General features: G+C 38.2%; 2 protein-coding genes across 4 annotated transcripts in view; one reads left to right on the top strand and one right to left on the bottom strand.

Moving 5' to 3' along the window:
- Nucleotides 1–20,459, bottom strand: RCHY1 (ring finger and CHY zinc finger domain containing 1). Of its 2 annotated transcripts, none has more exons than XM_069594394.1 (9): nucleotides 20,332–20,459; nucleotides 18,346–18,465; nucleotides 18,004–18,113; nucleotides 9,616–9,694; nucleotides 7,658–7,702; nucleotides 7,490–7,548; nucleotides 7,372–7,398; nucleotides 6,323–6,443; nucleotides 1–3,363 (listed from the first exon to the last, which is right to left on the bottom strand). In XM_069594394.1, exons 1-9 carry the CDS (start codon nucleotides 20,347–20,349, stop codon nucleotides 3,235–3,237), a joined length of 708 nt encoding a protein of 235 aa, XP_069450495.1. In that variant the 5' UTR covers nucleotides 20,350–20,459; the 3' UTR covers nucleotides 1–3,234. The 2 variants fall into 2 exon arrangements, with proteins under 2 accessions (XP_069450495.1, XP_069450494.1); XM_069594393.1 differs by lacking the exon at nucleotides 20,332–20,459 and adding an exon at nucleotides 19,988–20,215.
- Nucleotides 20,104–26,445, top strand: part of THAP6 (THAP domain containing 6) — a 15,412-nt gene continuing 9,070 nt past the window's right edge. Inside the window, exons 1-4 of one of the 2 annotated variants that reach the window (XM_069594396.1) lie at nucleotides 20,104–20,312; nucleotides 20,676–20,773; nucleotides 21,204–21,306; nucleotides 24,494–24,701. In XM_069594396.1, coding sequence (XP_069450497.1) covers nucleotides 21,227–21,306; nucleotides 24,494–24,701 — 288 coding nt within the window. In that variant the 5' untranslated portion in view covers nucleotides 20,104–20,312; nucleotides 20,676–20,773; nucleotides 21,204–21,226. The remainder of the gene's footprint in view (nucleotides 20,313–20,675; nucleotides 20,774–21,203; nucleotides 21,307–24,493; nucleotides 24,702–26,445) is intronic. The other variant, XM_069594395.1, reaches the window with a different exon arrangement.

The following is a 26,445-nucleotide window of genomic DNA, read 5'->3' on the forward strand; positions in this document are numbered from 1 at the left end:
TTGGCTCTTTACTACTTGCATTTATTTTGGTTTACAACCAAAATTTTTCTAATTAAAAAATATTAAATATGTGTACAATATGAAAATAGGTTTTAGAAAAAAAAACTGAGTTCAAAATTAAAATCTATGACACCATAAACAGTACTACTACAAACATGAACTAAAGTTAATATCATACAGAAATCCATATACAAGTTAAGAAGACTCTAGAAACTGCAAGAGGTAAAAAGTAAACAACTTGATACACATTTTATCAATGACAAAAGGAGCCAACAAGCTTCTATGCACCAAGAAATGCATAAACATATTGAGTTATTGGTATTTAAATTAATATAATACATACAAATTCTGCAGCATGGTATTATTTTCAGAACAAATAATTCTACCATATTACCATACACAAGATCAGACTAAGCATTTAACGTTCATTCCTACAAGCTTTCTGAAGTCTCTATGAACAAGAAAAGAATGAAGTTATCCATTAGAAAACATTAACAGTAGTAATCTCTGATTTTTTTTTTTAACCTTCTTTTCCTCTTTCCTACAATTTCCTACAATATAGCTATTTTTGAATCAGGACAAGCCAAAACATATTTTTAAGATTTTTCATTTTAAGTATCACATACTGAACACTAAGGGATTTCTGCTTGTCAGTGAGAACTGTTGAAGGATTTTAAGCACTGAATTGACAAACCCTTGAAGAAACCAAAGGCATTTGAAAATTGCTTCATGCATATGACTGGATGTCATAAACAAGCTTTTACATACCAATTCTGCATTATTCCACACAAATCTGGATTCTGAACTGAAGATATAACTAATCAGATTTAGAGTTATAAAAAGACATCTAAAAATGAAAGGTCTATCAACTCAGGAGTTCCTCCATGACTTAGCTATCAAGAATAGTTCAGCAAAATGGAAGTTCGAATTAAAGGCAGCATGATACAGTGGGTTTGAGGTCATAGACTTGGACCTGATTCCCAGCTCTAACACTGAGTACCTTTCAGCAACTCAAGCCTTTCATCTCTGAACTTCAGCTTTCTCATCCATGGAATGAAGACAACACGTACCCTACAGAATTACCATGACGATTAATGCTAATGCATAAGACTTGTCAACAGATGATGTTCAAATCAGAGCTTTGTTACTATTACATACTCACTGCTACTCAAACAGCAGGGGTTAAGACTCCATCTTCCAATGCAGGGGGCACAGGTTTGACCCCCCCGTCAGGGAACTAAGGTTTCATATGCTCCAAGGTATAGCCAAAAAAATTTTTTAAATCCATATGATTTAAGGAAGTTTAGCAGATTAGATAACAGAAATAAAAAGTAACACAACTGGAAAACTAATCTTTCCTTATCTGTATACTGACTTGTAATACCTAACAAGATAGCCCATTACTGGTTTGTTACACAGGTCTAAGCGGACACATTCTCCACTGACAAGATACTCTTGTGATTTCAAGTTATCTTTCTCTTCATGGTACAGAGGAGACCATTACAAATGAAAACTTCCTTTATAAATCTAACTTTCCCTTAAAAACCTTACCTTCTATCGTGTTTTCAGAGCTTCCACACAGCTCTTTCACAAAAATAATCAGATCAAAATAATCTTTATGCCAAAAAGGCGTATTCTGTGATGGCGTATTCTGCTCTCCTTCACTGTATAATAAATCACCCAACACTTCGTGCCTTAAAAAGGAAAAATAAAAAAATATATCCCATTCCTTCCTCAAATCAAGATCAGCACTCATGCTCTGCCCAGGCCAAGGAAATGGACCAAGGGAGAGAAGACAAGAAAAGCAGACAATATAGAATAAAGATCTGGGCCCCAAACCAGAAATCAATGCTGCTGCTTTAGCCAGGCAAAGAGATTTCAACAAAAGAAATAAATGTACGAGAAATCTTAGCATTTTTAAGAGACCATTTTCCTTATACACAGGAGATTCAACTAGATCAAAGTTGGAAACATAATTGGTGTTTAATAAAATACCTGTCAATTGATATATACACATTTTACTTCCTGTCTAAACCTTTTTATAAACAAGACTAAGTAGATACTGGGACACTGGTGTAAAAAAGTTTATTTCAGTTGCTCAGTCGCGTCTAACTCTGCAACTTTTTTCCCACGAACAGTATGAAAAGGCAAAAAAAAAGTTCAGGATCAAATATTTTTGTGTACCATGTTTCTGAATTAAGAGGTATATTCAATTCCATCATGAGTACCTGAAAAAGTTACATTCTATGCCACTTTGACTCATCCACACCTACTTTCAAGCACTGAGAAGAAAGAACCCATCCAATTCACAACAAAGGTAACCACTGCATACATAAGAAAAACAAGGAAAAAGCTAGTCGAGTATGAGGAACATTAGAATCTGAGGGCAGGAGCTTTCATCTCTATTGTTCACTGTTGTCTCTATATTGTCTAGAAGCATACTCAGCACATAATAGGTGTTCAATAAATACTTGCTGACTGAATGAATAAATTATTCTTTGAAAAAATAATTTTCGGCAACTAAAACAACTTTTTTCAATGTTATCTTAAGGCTTAGAAGAGTTCTGTTATTTTACATTTTTCCCAATTACTCTTATGGAAGAATACCTCAAAACAAAGAAAAGTGGATTTCTTTTACATCATTAGACTATAGTGCTCTGAACCAAAAATAAATAGCATTGGAAAAAACTTTCTATAAAATACTGTTTCAATATATTTTTATTAGCAGTTATTACATCAAAATGCACATTTACAGGATCCGAAGGACTGTCTTAAAAATTCTAGAGTATATGTAATTAGATTTTAACAGTAAGATAGAACATATCCTCATTACAGCACAGCCCTTAAAGAATCAAGGATAATACTGAGAATTAAGTACAGTTCTATCAAGAACTAGAAATTAATTCTGTATGCATAGTGTCACTTAAAACAAAGTTCCAAGGAAGTATAAGAAGTCTATGGATGTGAATTTCAGTGGCAAACATCATTGACTTCCAAACAACTGACACCAAAGAAAGTTCCAATCAAAACACAAGCATGGTGCCTTTCATTCAGTGTAGAGCAATGATAATTCTATAAAGAGACCCTGAATCCTTAAGCCTTATAATATGCTTTTCTGCTCTGACATTAATACAAAACACATCAACTCTAATGCAAAGATTGTGACGCACTATGACAAAAAGATAGCCTTTTTCTATCAGAAAATCCTTATTTTTCCAGTGCAATATAGGCTGTTCATTGCTGATCTAATGAAATTTTATATCTTCCAGCCTGAGTGGTATTGTAGGATTCACAAATATTACACTTCATGCCTAATATATGGAACTGAACTGTAGATCTTCCATTGCAATCATTGCAGAGAATCTGAAAAGAGATGAATTAAGTAAATTAAACCTTATTAACAGAAAGTGGTACTGTCTGTTCAAAATAATTTTTCAAAAATCATACTGAAGAGGTATCTTCCTGGCAGTCCAGTGGTTAAGATTTTGCCTTCCGATGCAGGGGGTGCAGGTTAGATCCCTGGTCAAGGAACTAAGATCCCACATGCCTTACAGCCAAGTAAAACCAAAACGTAAAACAGAAGCAATGTTGTAACCAACTCAATGAAGACCTTAAAACGGGTCCACATCAAAAAATCATTTAAAAAAACCATACTGAAGATGTGAAAACATACATATGTAAGTCTAAATATTTCCATAAATAGAATACCTTTTATTTGTTCACTGGAAATTCTAAGAGGCTATTAAGGTAGCTCTAAATTTAGAAATGGGAAATAGATGGGGAAACAGTGGAAACAGTGTCAGACTTTATTTTTCTGGGCTCCAAAATCACTACAGATGGTGACTGCAGCCACAAAATTAAAAGACGTTTACTCCTTGGAAGGAAAGTTATGACCAACCTAGACAGCATATTCAAAAGCAGAGACATTACTTTGCCAACTAAGGTTCGTCTAGTCAAGGCTGTGGTTTTTCCAGTGGTTATGTATGGGTGTGAGAGTTGGACTGTGAAGAAAGCTGAGCACCAAAGAATTGATGCTTTTGAACTGTGGTGTTGGAGAAGACTCTTGAGAGTCCGTTGGACTGCAAGGATATCAACCCTGGGATTTCTCTGGAAGGAATGATGCTGAAGCTGAAACTCCAGTACTCTGGCCACCTCATACAAAGAGTTGACTCATTGGAAAACACTCTGATGCTGGGAGGGATCGGGGGCAGGAGGAGAAGGGGACGACAGAGGATGAGATGGCTGGATGGCATCACCGACTCAATGGATGTGAGTCTGAGTGAACTCCGGGAGTTGGTGATGGACATGGAGGCCTGGCGTGCTGCAATTCATGAGGTCACAAAGAGTCAGACACGACTGAGCAACTGAACTGAACTGAACTGAAATTTAGAAAATGAAAATGTGGATTTGCACTAAGTCTTATTTTAAAAGTTCCCAAATAGCATAAATAGTACTAGTACAAAAATTAACATAGGAATAATCCGATCAACACTTAAAAACATAAATTTCATTATTTTTCACTGACAATCTTAGTCAACAATTTTTTTAGATATTTATAATATTTTTGCTTGTTAATATGTAAAGTTCCTGGTCTTAGATGCCTCAAGAATGAATTAAAGTTCAAAAGAGTACTTTCTAAAGTTGAACAAAGAAAAGCTTTTGGTTCGTCCCTAAAATGACAGTAAGATGCCACTTAGGAATTAGTCTCTTCTCATACTGAGATTTTGAAAAATAAAAAAGGGTGTTAACATGAAAATAAATCAATATATTACTATGTAAGAAAAGTATTAACTTTAGAAAAGCCACACCATAATAAGTAGAAAACATCCAAATTTTCTCTAAATTATAACTTGGAAAGTAACTTTTTTTTTTCCTTTAGAGATTTTTCTTTGGACCATTTTTAAAGCCTTTATTGAATCTGTTACAATATTGTTTGTTTTGGTTTTCTGGCCATGAGGAATATGGGATCTCAGTTCCTCAACCAAGGACTGAACCTGCACCCCCTGGTGCTGCTGCTACTGCTGCTAAGTCACTTCAGTCGTGTCCGACTCTGTGTGACCCCAAAGACGGCAGCCCACCAGGCTCCTCTATCCATGCGATTTTCCAGGCGAGAGTACTGGAGTAGGTTGCCATTTCTTTCTCCAATGTATGAACGGAAAAGTGAAAGTGAAGTCGCTCAGTCATGTCTGACTCTTCCCGACCCCTTGCACTGGAAGGCAAAGTCTTAACCACTGGATCGCCTGGGAAATCCTCCTGAAAATTAATTAAGAATATGATCTAAATGGAGATGGTACTCACTGCCTAGACTGAGAGGATTAAGGAATGACTGCTAATGGTTAGAGTTTCCTTTCGGGGTGGAGAAAATATTTTAAAATTGATGGTGGTTATATCTTCAATACACTAAAAGGCACTGAACTGTCTACCCAATTTAGATGGACGAGTTGTACGGTATGTGAATTATATCCCAATAAGGCTGTTACTTTAAAAAATGATCTAAACAGAATATAGCACACTATAGCCTCTAGTAAAACATAACACAACTATCAGTATTACAAAAATAATCTTTCATCGACCTAACAATTATCCACATAAATTATGAAATGCTCCAGTGTAAATTACACAGAAAGTGATTTTTATTTGGCTTTGTTAAGGGGTTTTTATCTTTTTGTGTAGAAATATCTGAACTGAAGATTTTTGAAATTTTTTATGTCCAAAAATTATTAAAGCACCAGAAAGCTATCTACTTTCCAATTCTAATCTGTAAATGAATATGCTATTCTGAGACTACACAGCAGCACATCTCAATTAATGGAGAAAAGATGATCATTCTCCGTAAGACTAAAGGCACAGAAATACTTCTTACATTTTAGACTGCAGGCTAAGACCAAATTTAAAAGTCTTAGAATAAAAAGCAAACATTAAAAACCAAAAAGCAATCTTCAAAAAAAAAGTAAACATGTTTGCCTTAAATAAAATTTAAAATAATTAAAACATAATCAAAATAAAATAGCAGACCAATAATCTACCTCTACTCAGTTATTATCAATTGACTCTGCTAACTAATAGTAAATAATTTAGAATGAAGCTTTTGCCTGCCATCTAGTGTTGGCAAGTACTGCACAAAGATATTCTTAGATTTTCTTTTTTCCTCTGAGTTCAGAATAACTAAAATTTAAAGGTTATATGGTTCCTCCCATTAATCATCACAGTGACATCTATGCTGAAATAGTACTTTTTAGACAGATTTGAGCAAAAGGGCAAAAATAAACATGAGCATCAACAAGGAACCTTAAAAGTCTTTTTAGGCATTGATTCTACTCACATCCACAGTCATGTTCTGATATTCTGAGGGCATAGGAGTCTGTGCTACCTCATCATCCAGTTGTCTCCAGTGCCTACTCATATCTAAAGCAGAGTGCATACACAATGGGCATCTGTAGCCTCTAGGAGAGATATAAAAGAGTTATTTTCCCAGTATTAAATGGAGAGTATATCAACTCGGGCTAACTGGTATATAACCCATCTAAAACAAGCATTATTCTATACTTCAAGACCATCTCACAAACCTTTTCATTTAAATCCTGTATCGTAGGGTATTTTTTAAACCTACTTCTTTTTCCTCAGTTCTATAAAATGGAGAGGAATTTAATATTCTTTGTAGAATATATGCAATATATTTTAAAAACCAATTAAACTGCTTTTTAGCTAAACAGCCTCAATTTCTTAATATAGTCAGGCAAAGAAGAGATTGTATTCCTTAAAATTTATTCAGATCATGTTATTTTCTTTCTAAAAATTCTGAAACTGTTCCCTTTTATCTGGCTCTTAAATTAAAATTTCTGCTCATCAGTTTGCAGGACCAAAATACATTTACACAATTTCCTCTAACTATCTGCATCTCACTTTAGCATCCTTTCCCCACAACAAAATTAGCATTAGATAAATCTTGGTATGAGTTTTGGATTTTTTTTGCAGCTCATCATAGTGGACTAATACAACAGCTAATAATTTTGGGCAACATGTCTCAGCATTTTTATTTTTACAATGGTATGACTATCTCAGCAGACACCAAGCTCCCCAATTAGTAGCCAGGGAATGAAAGGTATCTGTCTCAAATTGCAAATGAGATATGACATAATAGAAACATGAGGACTAAGGCAAAGTCCAGTGTTTCTCTCCCAACATGCTTTGCCCAATTTAACAGTACTCATCTATCCTACCCATCTCAAAGGAAATATCCACCATATCCAAACATGGTATAAGTAACTGGGAGTCTTGTCCATTCCCTTCCCCACTCGCCTGCAAAAAAAACAAAAAACAAAAACAGACATCTTACAGTAACAATTTTTTATAATCCCATCAAACACTTACTCTTTCAACATGTCTTCATAACACGTTCTGAAAGAAAATATAACATTATTTTAATAAAGCAAAAAGTATCTCCACCATTTCCAAACATTTTTGAGGAAAAAAAACAAAGTTACTTTACTTATGTAAAAGATGTCCACATGGCAAGACGCGAGCAACAATACGAGATGTGTGAATGTCCTGTAAAAGCAAATAAAGTTGGTGGTTAATTACATGAATACAATATAAATACCCAGTATTTTAAATTCAAAAGGGGCTATTTCCAAAGCAAAAAATATTTTAAGCTCACCTCCAAACATATTGGACAATCCTGCCGGGAAACATTTTCAATACACTGTTTAAAAGCAAAATTAAAATTACCGAAAGCTTAACTAGATGTTAATTATATAACCACAGCATTAATAACAAAAAACAAAAGAAACAATACCAACTTACTAAATGTAATAATGAACATTAATATGTTTCTTATATGTCAGACAAGAACTGAACAGTTAACTCTCACAATTATTTCAGGCTTTATACATTACCTGAAACAATGAAATTGCCTAATATATCTTAATTATTCAAATTATTTTCATTTTACAGATAAATAGTAATAGTTCATATTAAAGACATTTTACTACATGCCATATGTCAAGTTCATTACCTGCTATTCTCAATTAATTTCCACAACACTGAAACACATACAAGTATTTACCCCATTTTACAGATGAGGTATTTGAGGCCTGTGCATGCATTCGAGTGTGCTCAGTCATGTCCAAGGCTTTGTAACTCCATGGACTGTGGCCCACCAGGCTCCTCTGTCCATAAAATTTTCCAGGCAAGAATACTGGAGTAGGTTGCCATTTCCTTCTCCAGGGGATCTTCCTGACCCAGGGATTGAACCCACATCTCGAGCACTGGCAGGCGGGTTCTTTACCACTGCACAACCTGGGAAATCCCTTTGAGATCTGGAGAAGCTAAATTACATGCTATCAAGAAATGGAAATATATGTGTGCTCCTGAGTTCTTAACTTGACAAGACAAGGTCTGATTAGGTGTGAAGAGGTAAGAGAAAGCATCAAGCCATAAATGATACCCAGGCTTTTTAGCAAACACCTGCGTAGATGATACCACCACTTACTAACAGAGACAATAAAAAAATAACCGAGAAACAAAACAAAAATACCATAAGAGAAACTGAGTATATAGTTTTCTAAAGACAACACAGCATATCTAACGGCAACACAGCATAGTTAATCAGCCTAAACTCAAGTCTGTAAAACCAGATCCAATCTTTTACCATCTCCTACAGTCTATTGATAAAGTACTTAAAGCCAGGACTAAAATCCTCAGGAGTCATCTTCATTCAGCCCCCATTCTCTCTCCCTTACACTTGTCACTGTACTCCCTATTGTCATTATTCACCTCAGTTTCTCTTCCTACCTCAGTATTTTAGGCTAGCTAGGATCTAGCAGGGCTTCTCTCGTGGCTCAGCTGGTAAAGAATTTGCCTGCAATGCGGGAGACCCAGGTTCGATTCCTGGGTCGGAAGATCCCCTGGAGAAGGAAATGGCAACCCACTCCAGTATTCTTGCCTGGGAAATCCCACAGACAGAGCTGGGCAGGCTAACAGTCCATGGGTACACAGAGTAGGACACAACTGTGTGACTAATTTTCACTTTTTCATTATCTAGTATCTTTTTAAAAACACCCTCATCAGATTCTCCATTCTCTCAACTCTTGGATAGAATCAGTACTATAAGTGATAGCTTATTAGATTTTCTCCTAAATAATGAAAAATAATTTTTAAAAGACCTAAGACCATGATATAAATAGGTCAAGCAATAGGTCAAAATTCTACATCCAAGTTGAAAATATTTTTATTGAAAAGGAATACTGGATTATCTAGGAATGCTATATTAACAAAAGGTTACACTGCTCTGTATTTCTCCTGTACCATACATTTTAAAAGCTATTCTCAAAACCAGTTCCAATGATAAGAATCCACAGGCTAATTTAGAGGCTGTCGACGTTATACTAATAACTGATGTTAAGTATTCTTACACACTATAGAGAAGAAAAGGGAACTGTAAATCAAATATTCTAAGGTCTGTACTTTAGAACATTTACTTAATACTGCTTAAAAATAAAAAGCAACATGACAATACTCAGTAACATCTGAAAGTTAGCATGCTTTTAAACAAATTGGGATTTTAGCTGTTTTCAAATATAATACTTTTTAAATCATACAAACTAAAGTACGTACCTTGTGCTTCCCTTGGAGATTCACTGCAAGGCATAAGTTACATTTCAAACAGTGGAAATAATCTTCCTTTGGACCAATTCTAAAAAAATAATGTGAAAACAAAAGATTACATATGTTTTTATTACATAGTTACTCATTATATATAAGTTCAGATTCACTATAAACAAAGTTCAAACCACACTGAAGAATATGAGGTGAATCCCTACCTCCCCAACATCACTCCCCAAATGCAAGCACTACAAACAGAATGGTATCTATCTTTCCAAGTATTTTTTTCTTCTATAAAACTGCATACACACATACATACAGATACACACGCTTTGAGTTTTATTTTTTACACAAATGGATTCTATCCTGTTTTGCAACTTCTTCTTCACTTAACAGTATTCCTTGGAGAGTATTCTATGTAAGAACATACAGAACCACTTTATTCTTCTTCAAAGTTACATAATATTAAATGATATGGATATATCTTAATTTTTTAATATTCTTTCATTGATAAAACTTACTATCTTTAGCCAATGCAATGATACAATAAATACCTCTTACAGATATCAACTACATATTGATGATTTTTCACAAAATTCCTAGAAGTGGAACTGTAGGGTCAGAAGGCAGTGCATCATCAGTTCTGATGCTATCAAACTGACCTCCAAAGACAGTACTGATTTATACTCCCCACAATGTGTAACAGCACCCATGTTCCCCACACCCTAGCCAACACTGGTTACCTATATGACAAATAAAAACATCACTTTAATTTGAATTTCTCAAATGATGATACACAGAGCATATTTTACTATTTATGAGCCATTTGGACTTCTCTTGTGGATTGTCTGTTCACGTGCTCGGTTCATTTTTCTTAATAGGGTATTTGTCTTTTATAACTTTAAAGAAGCTCTTTAACTCAAGTATATGCTTGATTTACAATATTATATTAGTTTCAAGGATGTAGCATAGTGATTCAGTATTTTTATACATTAGATTCCATTTAAAATTATTGCAAAATAATGGCTACTGTTTCCCTGTGCTGCACCACCTGGGAAGCACGCTGTGCTTCCTTATGGCAACTCACTACAGTCAGTCCTGTCCGATTTTTTGTGACCCCATGGACTATAGCCCACCAGGCCCTCTGCCCACGGAATTTTCCAGGCGAAAATACTGGAGAGGGTTGCCATTTCCTACTCAGAGGATCTTCCCAACCCAGGGATCAAACCCACGTCTCTCACATCTCCTGCACTGGCAAGAGGATTATTTACCACTTAGCACCACCTGGGAAGCACAATATATTCTTGCAGCTTATCTATTTCCTAGACAGTAGCGGGTATCTCTTAATTCCATACCTCTATATCTTGCCCTCTCTGCTTCTCTCTCCCCCTAGCATCCACTAGTTTGTTTTCTATAACTAAGCCTGTTTATATTTTGTTATATATATTAATTTTTTTAAAAAGACCCCACATATAAGTGATAATATACAGCATTTGTCTCTGTGAGTTCCTTCACTAAGCATAATACTCTTTAGGTCCACCCACAATACTGAAAATGGCAGAATTTCATTCTTTACTATGCTGAGTAATATTCCAGAGTGTGTGTGACAGAGAAGACAGTGTGTGTGTGTACACATCTTCTTTATTCATCTGCTGGTGAACACTTGCTTCGCTTCCATATATTGGCTACTGTAAATGATGCTATTATAAACTCCTGAACAAATGTACCTTTTTGAATTAGTGTTTTCACTTTTTTTGGATATGTATGCAAGAGTGGGGGCTTCCCAGGTGGCGCAGGAGTAAAGAATCTGCCTGCCAAGGCAGAAGACACAAGAGACTCGTGTTCAATCCCTGGGTCAGGAAGATCCCCTGGAGAAGGAAATGGCAACCCATCCTACCTGGAAAATCCCATGGACAGAGGAGCCTGGCAGGCTAGAGTCCATGGGGTTGCAGAGTCAAACAAGACTGAGCACCAAGTGCACACACACACATAGCACCCCAAGAATGGAACTACCCATGGTATCATATGGTACTTCTACTTTTAGTTTTTTGAGGAACCTAATTAAAGGAGTTCTTTATATATCCTGGCTTCCCTGGTGGCTCAGATGGTAAAGAATCCACGTGCAATGCAGGAGACCTGGGTTTGATCCCAGGGTCAGGAAAATCCCCTAAAGGAGGGCATGGCAACCCACTCCAGTATTCTTGCCTGGAGAATCCCATGGACACAGGAGCTGTGTGGGCTACAGTCCATGGGGTCACAGAGTCAGACACAACTGAGAGCAACACTTTTATACATCCTGGATATTAATCTTTTTCAGTTGTATATATTAAAATTACTTTTTGGTATGTCAACTATCTTTTTTATATCTTTTATCATATATTCATTTTAATTCCTAGGTAATAAAAGACATGATATTTCCATTTACGGCTTATGCTTCTGCCCCTTTTTTTAATTAATATTTTTATTTTTGAAGGATAATTGCTTTATAGAATTTTGCTGTTTTCTGTCAAACCTCAACATGAATCAACCACAGGTATACATACGTACCCTCCCTTTTGAACCTCCATCCCAACTCCTTCCCCATCCCACCATTCTAGGTTGATACAGAGCCCCTATTTGAGTTTCTTTAGCCATATAGCAAATTCCCATTGCTATCTATTTTACATATGTAATTAAGTTTTCATGTTATTCTTTCCATACATCTCACCCTCTCCCCATGTCCATAAGTCTACTCTCTATGTCTATTTCTCCACTGTTGCCCTATAAATAAATTGTTCATTACCATTTTTCTAGACTCCATATATAGGCATTGCAATACGGTATTTTCTCTTTCTGACTCACTTCACTCTGTGTAATAGGTTCTAGGTTCCTCCACCTCATTAGGACTCAAATGCATTCCTTTTATGGCTGAGTAATATTCCGTTATCATTATCTGAGCTGACTGTGGCTCAGCTCATGAACTCCTTATTGCCAAATTCAGACTTAAATTGAACAAAGTAGGGAAAACCGCTAGACCATTCAGGTATAACCTAAATCAAATCCCTTATGATTATACAGTGGAAGTTAGAAATAGATTTAAGGGCCTAGATCTGATAGACAGAGTGCCTGATGAACTATGGAATGAGGTTCGTGACATTGTACTGGAGACAGGAATCAAGACCATCCCCATGGAAAAGAAATGCAAAAAAGCAAAATGGCTGTCTGAGGAGGCCTTAATAATAGCTGTGAAAAGAAGAGAAGCAAAAAGCAAAGGAGAAAAGGAAAGATATAAGCATCTGAATGGAGAGTTCCAAAGAATAGCAAGAAAAGATAAGAAAGCCTTCCTCAGTGATCAGTGCAAAGAAATAGAGGAAAACAACAGAATGGAAGAGACTAGAGATCTCTTCAAGAAAATCAGAGACACCAAGGGAACATTTCATGCAAAGATGGGCTCGATAAAGGACAGAAATGGTATGGACCTAACAGAAGCAGAAGATATTAAGAAGAGGTGACAAGAATACACGGAAGAACTATACAAAAAAGATCTTCACGACCAAGATAATCACGATGGTGTGATCACTCACCTAGAGCCAGACATCCTGGAATGTGAAGTCAAGTGGGCCTTAGAAAGCATCACTACAAGCAAAGCTAGTGGAGGTGATGGAATTCCAGTTGAGCTATTCCAAATCCTGAAAGATGATGCTGTGAAAGTGCTGCACTCAATATGCCAGCAAATTTGGAAAACTCAGCAGTGGCCACAGGACTGGAAAAGGTCTGTTTTCATTCCAATCCCAAAGAAAGGCAATGCCAAAGAATGTTCAAACTTCCGCACAATTGCACTCATCTCACACGCTAGTAAAGAAATGCTCAAAATTCTGCAAGCCAGACTTCAGCAGTACGTGAACTGTGAACTTCCAGATGTTCAAGCTGGTTTTAGAAAAGGCAGAGGAACCAGAGATCAAATTGCCAACATCTGCTGGATCATTGAGAAAGCAACAGAGTTCCAGAAAAACATCTATTTCTGCTTTATTAACTATGCCAAACCTTTGACTGTGTGGATCACAATAAACTGTGGAAAATTCTTCAAGAGATGGGAATACCAGACCACCTGACCTGCCTCTTGAGAAACCTATATGCAGGTCAGGAAGCAACAGTTAGAACTGGACATGGAACAACAGACTGGTTCCAAGTAGGAAAAGGAGTACGCCAAGGCTGTATATTGTCACCCTGCTTATTTAACTTCTATGCAGAGTACATCCTGAGAAACACTGGGCTGGAAGAAGCACAAACTGGAATCAAGATTGCCGGGAGAAATATCAATAACCTCAGATATGCAGATGACACCACCCTGATGGCAGAAAGTGAAGAGGAACTAAAAAGCATCCTGATGAAAGTGAAAGTGGCGAGTGAAAAGTTGGCTTAAAGCTCAACATTCAGAAAACGAAGATCATGGCATCTGGTCCCATCACTTCACGGGAAATAGATAGGGAAACCGTGGAAACAGTGTCAGACTTTATTTTTGGGGGCTCCAAAATCACTGCAAATGGTGACTGAAGCCATGAAATTAAAAGACACTTACGCCTTGGAAGGAAAGTTATGACCAACCTAGATAGCAAATTCAAAAGCAGAGACATTACTTTGCCGACTAAGGTCCGTCTAGTCAAGGCTATGTTTTTCCCAGTGGTCATGTATGGATGTGAGAGTTGAACTGAAGAAGGCTGAGCGCTGAAGAATTGATGCTTTTGAAGTGTGGTGTTGGAGAAGACTCTTGAGAGTCCCTTGGACTGCAAGGAGATCCAACCAGTCCATTCTGAAGGAGATCAGCCCTGGGATTTCTTTGGAAGGAATGATGCTAAAGCTGAAGCTCCGGTACTTTGGCCACCTCATGGGAAGAGCTGACTCATTGGAAAAGACTCTGATGCTGGGAGGGATTGGGGGCAGAAGGAAAAGGGGACAACAGAGGATGAGATGGCTGGATGGAATCACTGACTTGATGGACCCGAGTCTGAGTAAACTCCAGGAGTTGGTGATGGACATGGAGGCCTGGCGTGCTGCAATTCATGGGGTCGCAAAGAGTCGGACACGACTGACAGACTGACTGAACTGAACTGAACTTTCCACTGTGTATATGTACCACAACTTCCTTATCCATGCATCTGTCGACAGACATCTAGGTTGCTTCCATGTTCTAGCTATTGTAAATAGTGCTGCAATGAACAATGGGATACATGTGTCTTTTTCATTTTTGGTTTCCTCAGGATATGCCTCTTATTTTGAAAAATTTTTGAAACCCATTGCTCATATACATACTCTCCTATATACTTCTAATACTATGGCTTATAATTTTTATATTTTTCTTTCATCGATTTGAAATCCACTATGTATAGTAAAGGTGAGACTGCTAGTTGTCCGCAAATTTCTCTTATTCTCTTCCTGCACAATATTAGCTGGGCACAAGGCTATACTGAATAAAAACTACTTCCCAACTTCCCTGGAAGCGTGAACAGAAGACACAAATGAAATTCTGTCTTGTGCCCCTCAGAGAAAAGGGTGTACCTTCCCTTCACCTATTTCCCCCTTTCCACTGACAAGAATATGAGTTCTTTTAAATTGTGTAGACAAGGAAGCATCTTATGGATGCTGCTGCTGCTAAGTCACTTCAGTCGTGTCCGACTCTGTGCGACCCCACAGACCACAGCCCACCAGGCTCCCCTGTCCCTGGGATTCTCCAGGCAAGGACACCTGAGTGGGTTGCCATTTCCTTCTCCAGTGCGTGAAAGTGAAAGTGAAGTCGCTCAGTCGTGTCCGACTCTTAGCGACCCCATGGAGTGCAGCCTTCCAGGCTCCTCTGTCCATGGGATTTTCCAGGCAGATTATTGGAGTGGGGTGCCATTGCCTTCTCCATTCTTATGGATAGCAGGGCAAAAATAAGATAAACCTGGGCTTCTGTTTAACTACACGGTTCAGACTTTTCCCTGAGAAACATATATGTCTTTTTTGAGCCACTTGTTATTTAGCATTTCTGTTACAACATGCTAAAACCATATTCTAATGAATACATAGAATTTTAGTAATCAATCTTTTGTTTCCCAAATGGATAATCAGTTATGTTAGTACCTGTTCTCCTGATCTGAAATGCCATTTTTGCTATAAATGCGTATGTTAAATATGTGAATGTGTGTGTGCACACACACAGTTTCTCCCTTTATTGTCTATTCTTATACAAAGAATATACCTTTTAAATTACTCTCACTTTGTCATGTTTTGGTTATGTGGGAAGGCAATCCCCTTGTTCTTCCTTTTCAAAATCTGCTCAGCTCTGTATATTTTCTCTTTCAGATGAAATTTACAATCAGTCTGTCCAATTCGACAGGTAAAACCCCTGCAGGAGACTCCACTGCTGCCCAAGACAGAATAACAGACAAGAGACTGGATCTACCCTCTTTACCTAAAACTACCACCACACAACCCAAACAAAACATATGAAACAAGTTTCACTGAACACCAAGCAATGAAAGACAGTGACCTGCGAGATACAGGAAACAAATTAGGGGAGCCCTAAAACTGCCCTAGTTTACTGCCTAGAGCACTTTCAGGCAGTAGGACAAGTTGGAGGAACAAAAGCAGAGCCAAAAAGACTTGCTGATGGAGAAGATGAGCTGAGAGTCGAAGCAACCCAAGATTGTTGCAGCTCACAGGACAGAGCACCAGAGAGGACAGAGCTGCACAGGGGAGCCCCTCAAGTATTTAGCAGGATACACATCAACTCATGCATGTGAAGAAACCCCCCAAGGCCAGGGAGAGAACCATTCAAGAGAACTAGAAGGAACAGTGTTCGGCACTCAGATACGGTCAATATCAGTGTTTACTCCCTTTAGCCGGACTGGAAAACCTTAGAATTCATTGGGTACTGGGCTGATTCCTCAGGAAGGTACTGCCTCAGTGGTAAGGAATAATTACTCCTGGAATAAGCACACCTCCAGACCCATCTAACAAATTATAAAAGCAAGTCCCAGAAGTATCAAACTGTTCAAAGTAACTTAACTATATCCCAAAATAAAGTTCAAGAAGATTAGCAGGAATATGAAAAGTTCCCAACAAGGTAAAAATCACAATGTCTGGTATCCAACAATGACCAGTCACCCAAAAGACAAGAAAATCAACTAAAAAAATAATTGAACAATCAAAATCAATCCAAACTGACACAGAGGTTAGAATTAACAGAGAAGAACATGAAACCAATTATTATTACTACATTCCACGTGTGCAAAGAGGAAAGTGAAAGTGAAGTCGCTTAGTCGTGTCCTCCGACTCTTTGCGACCCGTGGACTGTAGCCCACCAAGCTCCTCCATCCATGGGATTCTCCAGGCAAGAATACTGGAGTGGGCTGTCATTTCCTTCTACAGATGTAAAAAATTTTAAAAAGACCCAAGTCAAAATTCTAGACATAAAAACTAGAAAAGGGGGTTTGCTTATGATTGTCACATCTTTTGGTATATTTGTTATCCTTCCTTAAAAACACCTTAAGGGACCTCCCTGGTGATCCAGTGGTTAAGACTCCAGGCTTCCAACACAAGGGGCACAAGTTCAATTCCTGGTCAGGGAGCTAAGATCTCACATGGCACAGCCAAAAAACAAAACACTACATAAAAATGGAAAGTGATTTAAAATTCTCCAATAAAAACAAGGAGAAAGGACTGACATAGGACACTTGGAGCTCCAACACTGGTTAACATTCTAATTCTTAAAAACAGTGGTTTGATGTATTAGTATACTTTAAAACATACATTTGTTACATATATGCTTCTGGACGTAACACTTTAGGATTTTTAGAAAGAAAAAAATTCCTATACACCAACAAGTCAACAGTAGCTTGTCAGTGGGTGGCTGGACTAAAGACTATTTTATTTTCATTCTTTCTACTTTCCTGTATCATCCAATTCTTAAGCCTATACTGATTTTATCAAAATTTTTGATAAATTTTTCAACTAATTTTCAAAAAGGAAAAATCTACCCTAATTTTTTACCTTAGCTTTCTACAAGCCACTTCATATAAAAGCATAATTTCTACCCCAAATTTAAAATTTAAATAAACACACAATTGTTGATGGGCTAAATGATGAAGGCATGAAGAAATTTTTAGGGCAATGGAAATTTTTTTTTACCCTTGATTTGTGATGATGGTTAGGGTTAGGAGATATATTTGTCAAAGTTACTGAACTGAACATTTAACATTAAAGCATCCCATAAGATGTAATTCTGAAAGTTCTCTGTCCATGGAATTCTTCAGGCAAGAATACTGGTGTGGGTAGTAGCCATTCCCCGATATAATTATATTCCAATAAGGTGATTTTAAAAATTATTATTCCTAAGATATATTAGAAATAATTTAAAAAGAACATTTTACATACAGTACCTACAAATTCCAGTTTTCACAATGATACTGTTTCTTGTCTTTGTCAAACAGATGGCATATACTGCAATAATATTCTCCAAACAATGTGCTACATTCCTCACAAGTCTGTTGTGCCTAAAAAACAAAAAATAACTAAAAATATACAATTTGCCAAAACATTTTGAATTACTAATTTAAATGTCCAGATTTTTTCTTAATGTACATGCAGTTTTATCTTTACATGTTTTCCTACATTTAAACCCAAGACACTGCGTATTTTAAGAGCTATTGCAATATTCTTTATTAAATTTTTAAAACCACATTAGTACACGTTTAAAAAAAATAGAAATATGTAATAAAATCTTACACGCTGAATTTTTTCAGAGTTTATGCACTGCACTTCCTTTACTTTAAAGCGATCTAGTTGATGATCTTCATTGTTATCATGACACAATCGGCAAGTATAAAGCTTGTCACAGCAAGGTGCCTAATCCCCAGGTGAGGGAAAAAAAGAAAAAAAAGGCATAAGCAGCAAGACAAGGCAAGTTTGAAATAATGCAAAAAGAAATTTCTTTCTTTCTCCTCCTCCTGGAACAAGATCAAAGATTACAACCAATGGATCATTTGGTAAACTGATAACTACATATAACATTTCACTGTTTTCCCATCAACATCTGGGTCTCTATCAAGTTGAACACAACCCTGCAGTTCAAAACAAGAATTATAAAAGATGGCCATCCCTAAACTGAAAAGTTAATCTCACAATACCCTAAACTTATTCTCAGCATTAAGTAGCACGCAGGCAATTTCTACTTAAGACATTCCAGATAAATTCATTTACCAACTTTAACGCTGAAGCATTAGTCCACTTAAGTTTACCACACATCAACTGTCTTAAAGTTTGGAGGACACAATAAACGTAAAAGACGTCCTTGTTTTCAAGATTGGCAAAGACTTCCAGTTGTCCAAGACAAGAAAGTCGACTCTCTCCTTCCTCCTGGACACATGACTGCCCAGCTATACTACTGTTTCCTTGCTGTTACTTGTGGTCAAATGACTTAAGTTCTTAGGAACAGAATACACACAGAATAAAATCAGTGCCTATCCTGGGCCTAGGTATTAAGAAGCTAGGCATGTCTCTTCCCCCGCGCTCGCTTCTCCCTTTCCACCAGATGAAACTTGGACATGGCAGCAGCCCAGTTGATGACTATATGCCCTAAAACATAGTTAGCAACACAATAGAGAAAATTTGTCCAAGGAGTGGTCATGTGAAACAGCCTCATTACCAAACTAGATCATTCATTCACCTTGAATTGTGAGGTGAGGAGAAATAAACTTTTATTCTTTAACTCACATCACTACTAGGTCTTTTTGTTACAGCAACTTAGCTTTACCCTAACTAGTACCTCAAAAAGTCTCTAGGCCAAGAAGCTAACCTTATATTATACCTTCCAGTACACTGTGAACTTTAAGATCCACTCATTCCTGAAGACTTCCTATGCCATGACTTACTGTAACATAGTTCATTCCTTCCGCTTACGTTTTCTGCCTGGCAGACTTAGGCCTACTCACACTAAAATGAAGCTGGCAAGCTATAATACTTATTTACTACAGGAGATCAAAGTGTATTCCGAGTCTCCACTCGCTTACCCGCCTTCCATTATTTCATCACACACCTGAAAGTGATCCTGGGAAAAGCCAGCACAGGCCCAGGGCTACCTCTGCCTACTTCCAGCACCAAAACACTAAATAAATGAACCCCCTGATAAGGTAACCGATGGGCAAGGCCAGGTTTTTGCCCACCGAGAACTTTGCTGGCAAACTACAACACAAAGGTGGAGCCAGTGGTCGCCTTGACAAAACATGCTCTTTACGGCAAGAAGCCAGTCAGAGGTGAAGTTTTCCTGACAACAGCTTAGCCCAACAACAAACTTAACCCAAGCTTCACGTCCCAGCCCACTCCACCCCCAGCCCGGCGGAAGCTCTTAAGAGCCCAGTGAAATCGTCACCTTCAGGAGACATCCCCTGTCATAGTGCTCGCAGCCCCGCCGCCTTTGGGCTTGCCCGCGGGCGCCATCTTCCAGCGTCGAGGAAGCCATCGCCTCCACCTCCCCTCAAACTCCACGACCACTTCCCCCAGGCCAAAAGTTACTCCCAGAGAAGCAGCGCCGCTCTAGCCCACCCCGTCCCGGCTGCAGCGGCCTCCGGAGCCAAGATGGCGGCAGGGCACGTGACCCGGGGCAGCCGGATTTCCGGCGCCCGGGACCACGGGGCGGAAGCGAAAGGAGGCACTGTCTCCGTTGTCGTCGTTAGTCGCTGCCTTCACCGCTACCGGTAATAATTCTTAGGTTACCTCCCCTTTTCCCTCCATCGCTACCCGCCCACACCCTGGGCGCGGTTCGGGGCGAGGAGAACCGCAGCAGCGCGGAAACGTCCGGTGGCCCCTGGGGAAGGGCCGCTCTCCGGCCTCAGCGACACCTGTGACACGGCGGCCCCTCCCTCTCCCGGCAGCGGCCGTAGCCTCGAGAAATGGGCGGAGCTCTTGCCTGGCCTGCCGGCTGACAGCGAATCCTAGCGCGCTCGCGGCCACGGCCGAGCAGCCAGGCGCTGGTCAGCGACCCGAATGCCTTTTTGTCCCCTTGTTCATTACTTCCTCTTCATTCCTTCAGTAGTATATTAACATTTACTATGTGCCAGTCACCAGCTACGCCATGGAAACGAAAGTGACCAAAAACGGTTCTGGGAACTCAGACTGGTGAAGGAGAAAGAGAGTCCACAGACACCCTGAAATACATGTAGGTTTACAGCTTGGAGAAGTGCTAGGAAGGGGAAGTGTGTGTTCCAAGAGAGCTAGTACCAGAGGGAATCTGACTTAATCCGGTGTCAAGGAAGCTTTCCCTGAGGAAGCAACGCTTGAGCTGAGAGCTCAGAATGAGCTTTCTAGGAGGCATCAGTGTGCCAGGATCTGGTGATGAGGGAACACGTGCCTCTTAGAAGTGGTGGGAGGGAAATGTACCCGCCCCTGAAACTGACATAAGGCCTAGCTGAATATGACCTGCCTTGTTAAAGAGCCAAACCTCTAGAAAATTTTATGAGGAGAGCTGCGGGTTTTAGAAGAAAATATTTGCCCTTGGTTTTCTAACCTCGTGGAATGTACTGGGAAAGGTAAATATGTACCCCTTAGCTTTGAAGTTGCTGACGCTTGCCCCCTTAATTTTCTTTCAGTTCTCCTATGAGTTGCTGAGACAATGGTGAAATGTTGCTCGGCCGTTGGATGTGCCTCTCGCTGTTTACCAAATTCCAAGTTAAAAGGACTGACATTTCACGTGTAAGAGTCTGCTGTAGTTAAGCCAAGTACTTTTGACTGTTAAAAGAAGCTAAAGACACGTCTACTTAAATCTTCAATTTTACAGCCAGTTGCTCTTCCCCTGAGCTATGCCACCTAGAACTTTGATTTTGAACTTTAGTTCTCAACTTCTTTTTTAATAACCTTTTTAGTTATATTTGAAGTGACAATAACAGTTTTACATTTTTATAATTAGTGCAGAAGCTTAAGATACCTGCAAAGGTATCACAGACAGGTTAACAAAAATATCATCACACCTTTTTGCTAATATTACTATTTTGCATTTTAACATACCTTCAAAGAAATTGTGTTGTTGTAGTTTACAATCCAAATCAAGGATCTCTGCTCAAATATATTCTGTCCTTTAGAAATAAATCAAGCTTATGTTACAGAGAAATAAATAGAGCTTATGTTTATATTAATGTTTAAAAATAGATCAAGCTTATGTTACAAAGAAAAAGGTATAAATTACAACTTCAGACCAAGTTTAGCTGTACTGCAGATAATTCAGTTCAGTTTCGTCGCTAAGTCGTGTCCAACTCTTTGCAACCCCATGAACTGCAGCACGCCAGGCCTCCCTGTCCATCAGCAACTCCCGGAGTTTGCTCAAACTCATGCCCATCGAGTCGGTGATGCCATCCAGCCATCTCATCCTCTGTCGTCCCCTCCTCCTCCTGCCCCCAATCCCTCCCAGCATCAGAGTCTTTTCCAATGAGTCAACTCTTCGGATGAGGTGGCCAAACTATTGGAGTTTCAGCTTTAGCATCAGTCCCTCCAATGAACACCCAGGACTGATCTCCTTTAGAATGGACTGGTTGGATCTCCTTGCAGTTCAAGGGACTCTCAAGAGTCTTCTCCAACACCGCAGTTCAAAAGCATCAATTCTTTGGTGCTCAGCTTTCTTCACAGTCCAACTTTCATTTCCATACATGACCACTGGAAAAACCATATCCTTGACTAGACGGACCTTTGTTGGCAAAGTAACGTCTCTGCTTTTGAATATGCTATCTAGGTTGGTCATAACTTTCTTTCCAAGGAGTAAACATCTTTTAATTTCATAGCTGCAATGTCACCATCTGCAGTGATTTTGGAGCCCAAAAAAGTCTGACACTGTTTCCGCTGTTTCCCCATCTATTTCCCATGAAGTGATGGAACCAGATGCCATGATCTTAGTTTTCTGAATGTTGAGCTTTAAGCCAACTTTTTCACTCTCCTTTTTTACTTTCATCAAGAGGCTTTTAGTTCCTCTTCACTTTCTGCCATAAGGGTGGTGTTATCTGCATATCTGAGGTTATTGATATTTCTCCCGGCAATCTTGATTCCAGCTTGTGCTTCTTCCAGCACAGCGTTTCTCGGGATGTACTCTGCATATAAGTTAAATAAGCAGGGTGACAATATACAGCCTTGATGTACTCCTTTTCCTGATTTGGAACCAATCTGTTGTTCTATGTCCAGTTCTAACTGTTGCTTCCTGACCTGCATACAGATTTCTCAAGAGGCAGGTCAGGTGGTCTGGTATTCCCATCTCTTTCAGAATTTTCCACAGTTTATTGTGATCCACACAGTCAAAGGTTTGGCATAGTCAATAAAGCAGAAATAGATGTTTTTCTGGAACTCTGTTGCTTTCTCGATGATCCAGCAGATGTTGGCAATTTGATCTCTGGTTCCTCTGCCTTTTCTAAAACCAGCTTGAACATCTGGAAGTTCATGGTTCATGTATTTCTGAAGCCTGGCTTGGAGAATTTTGAGCATTATTTTACTAGCATGTGAGATGGGTGCAATTGTGTGGTAGTTTGAGCATTCTTTGGCATTGCCTTTCTTTGGGATTGGAATGAAAACAGACCTTTTCCAGTGGCCACTGCTGAGTTTTCCAAATTTGCTGGCATATTGATTGCAGCACTTTTTTAGGATCATTTTTTAGGATTTGAAATAGCTCCACTGGAATTCCATCACCTCCACTAGCTTTGTTCATAGTGATGCTTTCTAAAGGCCACTTGACTTCACATTCCAGGGTGTCTGGCTCTAGATGAGTGAACACACCTTTGTGATTATCTGAGTCATGAAGATCTTTTTTGTATAGTTCTGTGTATTCTTGCCACCTCTTCTTAATATCTTCTGCTTCTGTTAGGTCCATACCATTTCTGTCCTTTATCGAACCCATCTTTGCATGAAATCTTCCCTTGGTGTCTCTAATTTTCTTGAAGAGATCTCTAGTCTTTCCCATTCTGTTCTTTTCCTCTATTTCTTTGCACTGATTGCTGAGGAAGGCTTTCTTATCTCTTCTTGCTATTATTTGGAACTTTGCATTCAGATGCTTATATCTTTCCTTTTCTCCTTTGCTTTTCGCTTCACTTCTTTTCATAGCTATTTGGAAGGCCTCCCCAGATAAATCAAGATGGTCTTAATTTAGTATTTTAGTCATTCTTCTGACAGCATAGGAAAGAAGGAGCAATAAGGTTTAATAATTATTCATTTGCTGAAGTTTTATTTTGTTGCTTTTGTACCAGGCACTGTACTATGTGCCAGAGAAAGATCTGCCAGCTACTTTGCTAAGTATAAGGAAATCAAAAATGAACATGTGTACCCCACTTTATTCCAAAAAAGACTTGAACCAGCTTGGAAAATTGGAAAAGATGTGGCTAACTTCCAGATCTCAAAATCGTTCTGATCTCCAAAATTGAACACTGCGGGTGTTCTCTACATTCATTCACCAAGCATTTATACCCTTGTTTTGTATTTTTTTCCTTGTTTTGTATTAAATGTTGTACTAAACAACTTTTTGATGCTGATAGAAGAATGGAACTACAAGTGTCTCTGTTCATCTGGGATAAATTCATCAGATAGGAAAAGGCCCAAGTGATGTTCTTCATCATCTATAGATGAAGAAAAACCTTCAGGTGTAAATTTTACTCTAAGGTATTAAATGTCTTGGTAAGCTTTTCTTCTTTATAATATGAGAAAGAATTAAATGAAGGCTATTTGCCTGCAGCATGTTTGGTACAGAAATCTGAGTGTTAAAACTGAAAGTTGTAAAACCGTAAATCGCAGTGGTTTCCTAAATATTCCAGTTTCAAAAGTAATAACAAACCAGTTAAAGAATCAATTTCGGCACAGCTTTTTAATTCAAGTATATGTGTTAAATTAAACATAAATATGTATTTTTTTCTAGATTCCCTACAGATGAAAACATCAAAAGAAAATGGGTATTAGCAATGAAAAGACTTGATGTGAATGCTGCAGGCATTTGGGAGCCTAAAAAAGGAGATGTGTTATGTTCAAGACACTTTAAGAAGACAGATTTTGACAGAAGTGCTCCAAATATTAAACTGAAACCTGGAGTCGTACCTTCCATTTTTGATTCCGTATCTCACTTACAGGTTTGTTTATCAGATGCTGCTTACCATCATTACTCACTGTTTATGGACTATTTAAGAACCTTCACACACTTGCTACCATTTTTTACTGTTTGCTTATTGATTTGAAAACCATTCTCTTAAGTTTTTTTTAGATTTGTAAACTGCTGTGTAAGCTTTTCTAATGAATAGTAAGAGTGTTTTACCAGTAGCCCCTCAGAAATGTTAATGTCTGTACCTTACTAAGATTTGGTGAAGCAAACTTGAGTTAGTATAGCTCAAGATTTGGGTCTAAAAATTGGAGGAATGTTAGAGTTGAACTGAAGTTCCAAGCTGGCAGTGCACCTCACACTGGAGCAAAAGCCAAGAGCAGAGCCGCAACAGACACAGAGTATACTTTGAGAGCCACATACATTCACACTTAAAACCTAAGTATAACTGGAAGGTAGAAAACCAAAAGATGAGAAGGAAAGAAGAGGTCGAAAAAATAAATAAAAGGATTGTTTAAGGAAACTCTAGTTGTATTCTGTGGCTTTTCTCAGTGATTTTAGTGCCATGGATGAGCTGCTTCACCCTCAGTATCTCTCTTGACTTTGTATACCTGAACGCGTACTCACTTTCAGAAACTCTAGAGATTGATTCCAATGTGGAAAATTCAGGGAGAGCCTGTGGTTCCCACACCAATAGGAATGAACCCCTATTGAAAGGTATCTCCTTCCTGACAGCTGGAAACAGAGGAAGTAGTTCAGAAGATGTCTACTCCCATAGGGGTCTTGGCCACATTTGCAGATGTTCGTATCTCAGTACTTGAGTTATAAAGTGGAAACTGACTCAGTTTCTTCCATATTAATAAATGTACAGTATCTTCTGCAGTTTGCTCTAAAGGGTTTGTTTCCGATACCATGGTGTCATCTGTAATGTTAAGCGGACCTTAAAAAATATGGACATAGTAAGTCAAATAACAATAAATTACTAACTTCCAAAAGTTATTTCCTAATAACAAGGAAATCACAGAATCCAGAAGTAACACTGTTAACACTCTATGTGGATCTTTTCTGTCATTTGTATGTGTATGTTTGTATATAAATACATCTCTATTTATATATTCCTACAAAATAGGATTATATTGTATATCCTTTTTATTATTTGCTTTGTCCTTTTTTTAACATTCATACAGTGCTTACTGTGTGCCAGGCACTAATCTAAGCACTTTACATATATTTTGACTCTTTTAGTCCCCCAAACTGCCATAAGAGTTAAACAATCTTATTCTCATTTGACTACTTGAGAAAATTTAGACCCAGAAAGCTAGAATACATTCCCCAAGTCACAGTGCTGTTAAATGGCAGAGGTTAGATTTAAACCCAGGTATTATAGCTCCAAAGTTCACTCTTAACTATTATAATATTTTCCATGATGTTAAATATTTTTCTATAACAATGGCTTTCAAATTTAGTCTACCTAAATATTATCCAGGGAGCTTGGCTTAAAATACAGAATCCTAACCACCTCTCCCAAAAAATTTGATTCAGAGTCTAGGGTCTGCATTTTGTAATAGGCGCCCTGCATGATTGTGTTGCAGCTCAATGGATCACATTTTTAAGAGAAACCTATATGGAGCATCAATTTTTTTAACTAAACTTTATACTGAAGTCAACCTACATCTAACAAATTGCACACATCATAAGTGTATAGACCACTGGACTTTCACAAAGTGAATACACTCATGTAACTCCTCTCAGACCAAGATGGAGAAAATTTTCAGTGC

The sequence above is a fragment of the Ovis canadensis genome, chromosome 6, assembly GCF_042477335.2.
Source record: "Ovis canadensis isolate MfBH-ARS-UI-01 breed Bighorn chromosome 6, ARS-UI_OviCan_v2, whole genome shotgun sequence".
In the NCBI taxonomy this organism is placed as follows: domain Eukaryota; kingdom Metazoa; phylum Chordata; class Mammalia; order Artiodactyla; family Bovidae; genus Ovis; species Ovis canadensis.